We start from the raw sequence: 11538 nt of genomic DNA, 5'->3' as shown, positions 1-11538 counted from the left end.
CAATGGAGCTTGCGGCTTGCCGCAGTAGGTGCTACGTTACATCTATTAGCTATTTCCAACTTCATTTTTTTTTGTCAGCTGCTGATTCACAACAATTTGAGTGAAGTACTAAGAAATGCAGTTTCAATCTAATTTTTTTTTTACATATCTCATTCATGAGAAAATGCAACAAGAACATGTTTAAAACACCAACAAACATGATTTTTATTGGAGTGGGTCTTTATGCTATATGATTGTAGCTGTTCAGAAATCAATAAAGTTCGTTTTTGTAATCTGAACCCTGAAAACTTGTGGTAACAAGGATCGAAATTAATTTTAAAAATAAAAAAACTGATGCTTAAAGGGCAAAACAAGCATCTTCTTACAGTGAGTCATGATGAGCTGACTGGTGTTCATCCAAGAAAACCAGTGGGAGGATTTTGTACACGCCCACTTTTTGGGGAAGCGGAAGATGGGCATCTCTGTTTGCCGTAAACTGGTTCGCTTGGACGGTCGCAGCTCCGCCGCAGACATGTAACGCTGAGAGAAACCGCTATAAACATCGAGCCGACATGCATTAATGTGTCGGAGTAGCGACTGAAAGGTAGTGTTTCCATATTTCATGATGCTTAAGATTCGAAATAATTAGTCCTCTCCTGCTAGCAAACAGGTGGTGACCGCTGCAAAGTTCACGTGAAACGCGAAATCGCTAAATAATAATATGGAACCCGTTATTATTTCTACAGTAAACGCAATGAATTATAGTTGTGACGAAGTGTTGTTGCTGCTTGTTTCCATCCAGGTGCCGTCACGGTGCTTCCCCAGCCGGCGGCTCTGCTGCCATGGAGGTGGGGAGCCTCCCCATGGAGTTGTGGCGGGTTATCTTGGCCTATCTCCCCCTCCCTGACCTGGGCCGCTGCTGCCAGGTGTGCAGGGCTTGGCGGGAGCTCATCCTCTCCCTGGACAGCACCCGCTGGAGACAACTCTGCCTCGGCTGCTCCGAGTGTCGGCATCCCAACTGGCCCAGCCAGCCTCACCTGGAGCCCGCCTCGTGGAGAGAAGCCCTGAAGCAGCACGCCCTGGCCAGCCGAACCTGGACTCGAAATGTGCCAGAGCTCCAGTCCTCTGCCTGTCTTCACTTTTTCCGGCGACGCAAAGACCGTAAGGTCTGGCACGTCGGACCCGGTTGTGAATTTGAGAGCCTGCGTGGGGCTCTTGGGGTGACGGGACCCTATGACCGGGTTGTTCTTCATCCAGGGGTCTACGAGGAGCAGGCTGAGGTGGCGCTGAAGGTGCCCGTGGAGCTGGTTGGCCTGGGGCGGCTAGGTGAGGTGGCCCTCCTGGTGTGCATTGAGCAGCAGTGCCCCACTGCCAGACTGTGCAACCTGGTGTTTATGCCACCATGGTTCTCCACTGTTGTCTACAGGGTGAGGGACCAGCTTGTTTTTGCATTGTTTTTATGCAGTACATGCAAATGTATCACCAGAAGAAAAAAAAGAAAAAAAACAGGTCTTACTTTGCTAGAAAGAAAGAAAAATCCAGCACTAATAAACCAGAGGTTTGCAACCATCAACACTTAAAGAGCCACTCAGATCGATGTCTTACAGACCCCAAAGTCTTATTTAACCTTCTAGAAAAAACAATTTGTATTCATTTTAGTGTTACTATTATGATAACTGATAATAAACTGTTGTTTTTTTTTTTGGCATAAATAAAACCCACACATAAAGACAAATACCATTTTCAAAGCATTGAACAGTTTATAACTTTTGACAGAGATTTACGTGACTTCTTTTCAAAAAAAGACACCCTGTGTCACATAAGTTTATTTCACTGCAGTAGTAGTACTGTAGTGAAATGTCAGCAGTGATTAAAAAAACAAAAAAAGATTTTTATTTTACTCTTTGTATTGCATCTCAGCTAGAAGTAGGTAAATCTAACAAAATAAAATTGAATCAGAGCTAGTTACTGTTTTTTTAACCATAAGACACACTTAAGATCCTTGAATTTGTTCAAAGATAAAACATATTTTTCGTGATCTGATGCGGCTTACTTGAGGTTGTGCTCACTGACCTTTAATTGATATTCTGTGGCACATGACAAAAATCAGTCAAAATGTTTTAGTTCAACTTGTGATACGTATTTCCCTTCAATTTTTTAAAATCTGTTAAATAAAGTTTGAGTTACTTTACTTTTGCAGTTACTTTGTTAAATTAAAAACGTTTTTTTCTTTAACTGTAGAGCCACAACGGAGGGATTAAGGAGCCTCATGTGGCTGTGGAGTTTCAGGTTGCAGACTCCTGACCTATTCTCTTTTCTTTTCTCCCTCAGACATCATGGGGTCATGTCCAGATGGATAATTGCAACTTTGAGGGTGCTCAGTTGCAAATTCGTGGCCCTGGAACCTGCCAGGCGCGTTTCTGCTCCTTCTCTCAAGGCAGCTCTCTCCACTTATTCAGTGTCTCTCTCAGTTTATTAGACAGCTGTGACTTCTCAGGAAGTGACACGGCTTCAGTGACCGTGGAAGGTCCCCCAGTGTCTGAGAGGAATTGGGCTTGTAAACACTTGGCTGCCCTGGCCAGGACGTTCCCATCTGGGTTTATTAGCTCTCCTAAAGCCCCTCGGGCCAGCTCCACTGGCGGTAACCCTGCAGGAGGCAATGCAAAGAAGGAGCCCGTGAGCACAGAGGAATGGAAAACAAGGATGGGTGGAGATGCGGGGTGTCATGGAACTGTTATCGAAGACGGCTGGAGTGATGGCGATTGCAGCGAAGGAGATGATGAGAAAAAAGATGGCAGGGGTGCCAACACTGCCAAAAAAATGTTTACACTGGATTACAAAATCCCATATGACCATCACGGTCTTGCTCACTTGTTAAAGCCTCTGGAAGATGGCACTCTGCCAGCCGCCTCGTCTCCTTCACCTCCACCTGTTACCCCAGAACCCCTCACCCTTCAAGAAGAGTTAGAGAGGGATCAAGAGGCGCAGATAATGGCTGCATCAATCCTTGGCTGCATTGTCAGACGCTGCCTCTTCAGGGACGGAAAGGGCGGTGTGCATTTGTCGAATTATGGACAAGGTCGACTGGAAGAAAATGTCTTTCGGGGGCTGAATTATGCTGTCCGCTGCATCCAGAACGCCACGGTAATTGTAGTCGATGCTGTTAACACATGTCAAGGAAGTGTTTCACTTCATGATTAATTCAGCAGCTTTTTTGTTACCTGAGCTGTTTTTCTTCCCTCCTTCAGATCGTAATGCTGAGAAATGAGGTGTGCGAGTGCTGTGCGTCAGGAGTGTTTCTCCGCTTGTCTGCTCAGGGCCTGATTGCAGAAAATAACATCCACTCCAACGGGGAGGCAGGGTTGGATATTCGAAAAGGAGCCAACCCAATCATTCTGGTAAATTTACAGGCATTTACAATTGCAGCTGGATTTATATTTGAATTGTGTTTAAACCAGTTTTGGGATTTGAATTTGGATGAGAGGGTTATCAAAGTCCTTTTCTTAAAGACCAACTCCGATGAAAATAATGTTTTTGGTGTTTTTAACATGTTCTTGTGGCATTTTTCTGATGATGGAGGACATATAATAGGAAAATTCAGCTCAAAATTACATTTCTGAGTTTGTATTTATTCAAATCCTTGTGAATCAGGAGCAGATGAAAAAAATGCCGTTTGAAAAACTGTATTTGTGGAGTAGAAATTACGCTGGGCCAGCAACAACCTCCCTGCTCTGCTCTACAGTATTCTGATGCATCGACTTGTAAACCTCTAGATCAGGGTTCACCAACCCTGTTGCGGTAGCGCACGAGGAACAGGGTTGGTGACCCCTGATCTAGATCCATGTACGTCTTCCCTTTCCTCGTCTGAGCTGGCATCTGGCTCAAAACTGTTCAATTCAATTCAATTCAATTCAATTTTATTTGTATAGCCCAAAATCACAACAACAGTCGTCTCGATGGGCTTCGAAGTAAAACATGAAATCAAAAGGATCACGAATACAAAGAGTTCAGTAGAAAAATACTAAAATGAACTAACAAACTGACTAAGCTATACTGGCATCCCTGCCCTTAGACCCCCCTTCGCGGTAAGGAAAAACTCCCAAAAAAACCGGATTCCGGAAAAAACGAAGAAACCTCAGGGGTGCCCACATGAAGGAGGGATCCTCCCCCAGGACGGACAGGCGATTTACCAGAAATCTTAGAGAAGAATTAACTTATCTAAATCTACAACTACATATATAAAAGTCCAGCAGACGAGCTTCATCCAGCCGTGGTTGTGGGTACAGTCAAAGGCGCGAGTCGAGCCGGAGACAGGAACCACAGCCAGGTGTAGGAGCAGGAGCAGAGACTGTTCAGCTGGATAGCTCCAATTTTCCTCGCCTTTTCTGTTGCACTGGTAATGTTAGGTTGGGGATGTGAAGGGCTGTAAGCTACCAGGAGATTGTAAACAGATGGATGACCGGAAGTGAGGGCGGACTTACTCAGCACCAACGGTTCCGCCCGCAACTAAGAAATGCTCTGCAGAAGCAATGTTCTAAAAACACACAACACAGGTTTTTTAATTTAGGCTAAACTGTCATAATCATTATTAAAAGACCATTGGGTACGCTTTTACTATAGATCATAAGATGATCGGAGTGGTTTTTTTCTTTTTTCTCTTGTTACAGTGCAACAAAATTCACAGTGGTTTGCGCTCTGGGATCGTGGTTCTTGGCAACGGGAGAGGTTCGATTCGGAGCAACCTGATATATAACAACAAGGAAGCTGGAGTCTATATTCTCTTCAGTGGGAATCCTGTGGTGAGGTAGGTAGGATTTCATCAACAGGGATGTTCCAATCACATGGGGCTCATTCAACTTGTAGATGTTTTTTCTCGGTAGGGGCAAAAGACAAAGAATCTCAGATGTCAAATCAAACGCAGCATGCTTGTCAGCAGATTTTTTATACTTGCCATAAAAAAAGGGCAAATGTTTCATATGGAGGCATGTCGGAACCCTTTAAAGATTAAAGTAGGGAGGAAACGAATACGTTGCAGATCACACTGATTTTTGTCTCCCCCAAATCACTTGTCTCGTAGTGGTAATCACATCTTCCAAGGCCAGGCAGCTGGAATTGCCATCAATGAGAACGGCAGAGGGATGATCACGGGTGAGCAATTAGCATTGATCCACCTCGCGGTCCGTGTCCGCTCTTAGCATAACTAAATACGTCCTGGGTGTGAAACTTTTATTCCAGAAAATGTGATCAAGGAGAACCAGTGGGGAGGCGTGGACATCCGCAGGGGGGGCGACCCCATTTTGAGGAACAACTACATTTGTTATGGCTTCTCGGACGGTGTGGTTGTAGGAGAGCGAGGGCGTGGACTCATAGAGGGAAATCATGTCTACTGTGCGTCATTTCGTTATCAATAAACCAAAATGTAGCATAAAGAGTGTGTCTTTATGTAACTTCCTATTAACAATGTATTTTTGTGTGTATTTGCGTTGGTTTTTAAGGTAACAAAGGTTGCGGTGTTTGGGTGATGTCATCCAGCCTCCCACAGCTTTTGGGAAACTACATCATCCATAACTGCATGTATGGGCTGGCAGTGTTCTGTAGGAAGGACTCTGAGAACATGGAGTCCAGGGAGGGGAACTGGCCTGGACGGGAAGGAATTGGTGAGGCTGGAAATGGAGAAAGGCGAGGAGTAGAGGCGGAAGGCAGAGAAGCACACGAGAACTTTAACGAAGAGGGTGAACTCTTTGCTTGGGAGAGCGACTTGGACAGCGAGGATGGCGGGCACTCTGCTCGGCGCTCCATCAGCGTGGCTCTAGTTGAGAGCAACTGCCTGAGCTACAACGGAGGTATTAAACCGATTTTCTGTCTGAGACTGCACCGTCGTGGTCAGTCTCCCAACATCTTTGTCTTTTTGCAGCCGTCGGCCTGTATGTGAAGAGCAGCGAGGCCATGAATGTTTTTGCAAACCTCGTGAACAGCAACCGCGGCCCCGGAATCGCTGTGCTGCAGAGCAGTCAGCTGACACGACTCGTTACAAACTGCATCCTTGAAAATGATCGAGGTGGAGTCACAGTGGAAAAGGACTGCAGGGTGGAGCTCCGCGGTAATGGCATCTACGAAAACAGGGGCCATGGCGTCAGGTTCAGCGGCATTGGACAGATCGTGGAGAATGATGTAGTTGGTAACCATGGCAACGGGATCCAAGTCTCCGCAAGTGCTGACATAAAGGTAGACTTCCAGCCTTTTTTTTTTTTTTTTTCTTCACATTCACTGCTTATCGTACCTCTTTTTACAAATCCTGGGTTTTCTTTTTGTTTGCGTCTCCAGGTCATGCGTAACCGTGTACAGCCAGCTCAAGGCTGTGGCATCGCTCTCCTGGGGGCAGTCAAGGGTCTGATCCACGACAATATATTGTTTGAGGGCCACCCAGACTACAAAAAGAAATTGATTCATTTGGACTCTGGCAATGAGAGCTGCGTGTTGCACAACAATATCCTAAGACACAATAACAGGTGATGTGGTAAAAAATAAAGTGAAACCTATTGATGCAGATGAGCTTCAAACCACCTTAGCTCCAGAATTCCCTTATTTTAGCATCTGTTTGAAAACAAAAACGTGATTTTTTTTTTTTTTTTTTCACAGCTGGAAATACATTCAGGCATCAAGGACATGCGTTAATTTAAAAAACTAAATATTCAGTATTCAATATTCAGTTTTTTACTTTAAAACCAAGATCAGTCTATTTAGAGATGATTCAGTCTGTACCAGGTAGCAGTTTTAACCCCTTAGTTTACCTTGTAGTTATCAATTTTATCCTGCAGGATGACAGTCTTTGATTTTGATGAATTTAATATTCCTGGTAATTCTTTGGCATGAAAAAGTTTGTAAATAGTGCAGTTAGAATTTCCAGTGCTGAAAAAAAATCCCCAAACCAACGTTTTTGTTAAGTTCTCTGTTGCATTTACAGTTGTACGTCGGCTCCATCCTGGGTTTTGGAAAACCCTCCTCCTCGCCCTGCAGCCAGCTCCCCATCTGGTATCTCCTCATCCCAGTTTCCATCACGACTTGGGCTCTCCATGACCACCAGAGTGGGGGCTACTGTGGAAAGCGGTTGCCACAGCGGCAGCATGTTTTGCTCTATCCTGTGAATGTTGGCAAGCTTTTACAAACCACTAGAATTTGGACTTTTTAGAGGTCAAGTCACATCTTATCTAATTTAATCACTGCATGGAATGAGTGACGTTTTCTGATTTTTGCAGAAAAACTCTAAAGAAGTCAATCCTTCTTGTTTTTTTTAGTAAATACCACTTCTTAAAAAATGATGGACTATTAGGAATATTAAGAACATTGTATACAAACCTTTTCCATTTTTTGGACATCCATTCCACTATGATTCATCTTCTCTTTTTCAGCATAAACTTTAAAGGATTGTAATCGCACATCTGGGACTCTCTGTTTAGGACGTGCACATTAAGAAACCCTAGCAGGAGTCACACAGATACAGAGATGCCAGCTAAAGCTACACGACGGAGTAAAGCTGTCCCTTTTTTCTTTTGGGGACTTTTAAAGTCGGTGATTGTAGCTTTGAAAAGAACGTTTCAGAAATTTAAAACGTATATGCAAAAAGCAAATCCAAAATGAAGCTTCTGCCTCTTGCACAGAGCTGCTGTTTCCTGCTGAGTCTGTGGTTCACTTACTGACTTCTGTGACATTACGTTTCAGTGGGAAGTTGTCAAGTCATTCAAGACACTTTTGTGTTGCACAATGACAACCACAGGCTTGCTTGGTAACAACCAGACAAAGAAGGACAAAAATGTTCAGTGTGCAATATGTTCTGTCTACAATTAAAAAAAAAAAAATGTGCCTACATGTAAGGTGGTGGTTCTGTCATCTAGACGTTTACAACTTGGTTGCTTTTTTTCTATCTTCAAATGTACGAGTCAAATAATTTCATGTACAACTCAAATGATTTGATTTATTAAAGTATTTTGTAAACAAATACAGAGAGTTTTGTGTCTTTTTTCTCTCCACACATCCTACTTTGAATTTCAGTGCATTTTCTTGCGCTTCCGTCTCTCGACAAACTTATCGTATTTGATCAGAGGCAGAACAAGTGAGGCGTATCTGTGTTCGTCCTGTAGCTGTGCTTCATCTCCTTTACCGCGGGCTGGCTTGCTTATGGTTAAACCCATCGACTTTGCAATCTCCAGCATCCTGTAGGGAAACAAGAATCATTCTTTAGTGGCAGAACAACAATATTACCTTGTTAAAGACCCACTCCAATAAAATGTTTTTGGTGTTTTTAGCCCTAATCTTCTAAAAAAAAAAAAAAAAACTGCACTCTAAGGACCGGCTCCTCCAAATCCAAAAAAACAGCGAGTGACATCAAGAAGTGAGGAACAGCCCCTTCCAGGAACAGTCTGTGCTGCCAGCACCGCCCCCAGGCTTACAGACACACCCACTTTCTCAGCGGAGCTAGTGGTAAACAGCAAAGCGCTTTCATTTTATGTACAGAATATGCATATCCATCTTTGCAAATGTTGGGACATGCTGCCAAGTCCGACCCTAGGTTGTCATAAAATGTGCGAAACCCACACAGAGAGAAAGGTGGTGCCTCAGAGAGAGTCGTCTTATGTTCGGGTTGGAAAATCAGTTGGTAAAATAACTAAGATGTTTTAAAGGGAGAGAATTTGGGGTTTTTGTACCTGGCCTCATTGATTTCCAGGTCACGGTGAAGCAGTGAGAGGTTAACAGTCATGTCACCCAAATGCAGCAACAGAGCCAGACTGTGAGCTGCTATTTTGGCCCGCATTGATGTCGACACAATGTTCTGGACCCTAAAAGGAGAACACAAAACACATTTGTCAGCTTTTTTTTTTTTTAAACCTTAACAAAAGAGGGGGTACTGTCGCATACACACCTGCCATTATTGTATGTCTCCACTGTAAATGTTCGGAGAATTTTACTTTGAATGACACGAGGACAACCTTCCTCAGTCCAAACTGCAAACAAAAACGGGTGGAATAGAAAAAGCATCATACATTACAAAACTTTAGGGGCAGGGCATTTTAACGTGTTGATCAGCGATATTTAGAATCTACTACTTCAATAACTGAGATTCCAAAATTCTGCTCACATTTGCGAGTGACAATCTTCTGATGGGCAAGTTTGATGAGGAGAGACAGGTAAAAAGCGCAGCGAGCAGTTTTCTCTCTAGGTTCACTTGCGGATGGCATGTTCTCCAGGTGCTTCATCACACACAGATTCCTTTGGTAAGAAATAGAGAAATATTTCAATTCAATAATAAGTAAATAAGGCTAATAAGACAAAAATGCTCTCTGCTACCATACCCTCTTTGGTCTTTCAACTTCTGCAGCTCCTCTTGGCTTAGTGCCGTCATCTTTTGACCGTTCGGCTCCAAAGCAGCAAATTCTACTGGACTCAGTACTGTTGAAGTCAAATTAAGGATGGAGAAAAGTGCTGCTTTTGCTCGAACTACATATGCATGTAATTTCCAATATCTGTTCAAATTGGGAGTGGGGGGGTAATGTTAAAAAGATACGCTCTTCAAAGGGGTAGACATCTTCTTTTTTGTCTGCATCTGCATTGCAGGGAGGTAGGTGTAACGACAGGGCTCCTTGAGACTCTGTTTCAGCTACTTCCTGTTGCAGAGCTAACAAGAAAAAAAGGGGGAAAAAAACATGTAGTATAAAAAAAATGATGGCAAGTCCAGTATGAATTTGAGTTATATTTTCTTGTCTAGATTACTCCAAAAGGCTGAAAGCTTCACGCTTACCTTCCAGACCCTTGTTATCAATCACAGTGCTGGCAGCTTCAGCCACTGCATGATGCAGAGCATCACTGCCCACCTGGTTGAGCCTGCGAGAGCTCAGAGCTCGTTTCTGTTTATTCGTGCCAAAGGCCTCAATCAAGGAGTCAACCTTGAGAAAGAAAAAAAAAACATGACTTCACTGTGTGCTTGTTTGTTTCAAAAGAAAGCTTGTTTTTCTCATACCTTTTCCCTGTAGGACAGAGTGGTGTCCTGAGGCTTTGCATCATGTGTTGCCTCTCCTGGTGGAAATTAACTGGCATTACTAAATTGCCCTCCTTTAAAAATCGCTTGTTATTGTTTTGGGGATTGCATTTCTTTTACCTGGTATGACAGGTTGCATGTTGAATAGCTGAGCGCTGTGTATCTCCATCTGCATGGTTTCTTTATTCAAAACTCCAACATAATATCTGAAAATAATTGCATCACAAAACTCATTCGATAAGGATACGAAAGGTCTATATCAAATGTTAATGTATATAAAATGTAATGATAACAAACCTGCAAAGATTATTGCATTTCATTAAATCTTCTCCAAAATTCTGCCCGACATAAGACAACCTGTCTGATTCAGCAACCTAAATGGAACAGACAACTGTTACATATTTAATGAATGCGAATCTGTCATTTTTGTTTAATTATTATGGTATAATGTACGTGTGTGTGGTTGTAAATATATGGATATGCATCTCTTATAACATTTTTTATTTTACAATCAAAAAATGACAAACCATCTTAAGTTTGATAAACATATGAGTGGATTTGTATTTCTTCTTCAGTGTGATGTTATATTGATTGCTTGAAATATATCAATTCCATGCAAACTATGGTGTGTGCGAGCACGCATGCGCAATTTCTCACCACGATCCGCCTTATCTTTTTCCTCGGATTATTTTCTTCTATGTTCTTGAATGTGGCAAAATCCAGTTCCTCTGCATTGCTGGTGAAACCATTCGAAAATCGGACTGCAAAAAATACAGAGAATGGCGTGTTAATGTTGATTATGTGTGAGAATATTGCCTTGTAACTTTCACGTGTTCTGATTACTCCTGAAAAATGGAATAGTTTTAGACACTTGAATGCAACACAGATAACTCAAATACTGACTGTATGCTCGCCTGCTTTAGAGATTATTGTTTCAAAAAGGCTGAGATGAGAATAATTACCTATGATCGCTTTGTCAGACTCCCTTTCCTCCTCGCAGCACACCATCCTGCACGAGGCGGCCATGATTGTTGTTGTGATCTGTGAAAGGAGCGAGAGGACTCACTCATCTGTATTTACGTAAAACGTAACGCTCAGTGAATTTGGTCAATGACGAATTTTTGTCTTTTCTTAAAGCTGTCTAAAAACAATTTTTTTCTAAATACACGTAAATTTTATTCACAACACCTGTCTTAATAAAGTAGATATTTAAAACCATTTCGCTCAATAGTTTTCATCCTAGACACTTACGAACGACAGCGACACCCTGTGGTGAATCATTCAAACTGCTGCGCTTTACCTCAACGAGGTCATTTCAATCAAGGTGCAGCAGCGCCACCCTGTGAGTCTGGATGGGGAAAAAAAGCCGTCTGAATAAATGTTCGTATAGATTAAGCAAAACGTGCTGCTTGGTAAGCGCCGGAAACACACCAGATCATCGGTATTATGATATTGTTCTGAAGTTGTATCCTGCTCATCGGTCATCCTAAAGCTAACGACCATCGCAACTCCCTTCTTCTCGACAGTTG

General features: G+C 42.8%; 2 protein-coding genes across 3 annotated transcripts; one reads left to right on the top strand and one right to left on the bottom strand.

Moving 5' to 3' along the window:
- Positions 1-444: 444 nt before the first annotated feature.
- LOC144981197 (F-box only protein 10-like) lies at positions 445-7973 on the top strand. Its single transcript, XM_078943780.1, has 11 exons — positions 445-583; positions 782-1406; positions 2311-3123; positions 3228-3377; positions 4647-4783; positions 5057-5127; positions 5215-5367; positions 5475-5822; positions 5894-6204; positions 6304-6488; positions 6944-7973. The coding sequence occupies exons 2-11, from the start codon at positions 822-824 to the stop codon at positions 7122-7124; spliced, it is 2934 nt and encodes a 977-aa protein (XP_078799906.1). The 5' UTR covers positions 445-583; positions 782-821; the 3' UTR covers positions 7125-7973.
- On the bottom strand, positions 7925-11515 carry LOC144981198 (DNA-directed RNA polymerase I subunit RPA49-like). Of its 2 annotated transcripts, XM_078943779.1 has the most exons (14): positions 11441-11515; positions 11310-11357; positions 10972-11050; positions 10667-10770; positions 10307-10383; positions 10130-10215; positions 9992-10047; positions 9773-9917; positions 9539-9649; positions 9327-9423; positions 9113-9243; positions 8897-8978; positions 8682-8813; positions 7925-8190 (listed from the first exon to the last, which is right to left on the bottom strand). In XM_078943779.1, exons 3-14 carry the CDS (start codon positions 11033-11035, stop codon positions 8025-8027), a joined length of 1251 nt encoding a protein of 416 aa, XP_078799905.1. In that variant the 5' UTR covers positions 11036-11050; positions 11310-11357; positions 11441-11515; the 3' UTR covers positions 7925-8024. The 2 variants fall into 2 exon arrangements, with proteins under 2 accessions (XP_078799905.1, XP_078799904.1); XM_078943778.1 differs by lacking the exons at positions 11310-11357; positions 11441-11515 and adding an exon at positions 11261-11305.
- Positions 11516-11538: the final 23 nt, after the last annotated feature.

Source organism: Oryzias latipes (genome assembly GCF_053564925.1).
Source record: "Oryzias latipes strain Hd-rR chromosome 1 unlocalized genomic scaffold, Olatipes_Hd-rR_3.1 chr1_Y".
In the NCBI taxonomy this organism is placed as follows: domain Eukaryota; kingdom Metazoa; phylum Chordata; class Actinopteri; order Beloniformes; family Adrianichthyidae; genus Oryzias; species Oryzias latipes.
The sequence above is the reverse complement of the archived record's forward strand: the minus strand, read 5'-3'. Positions and strand labels throughout refer to the sequence as shown.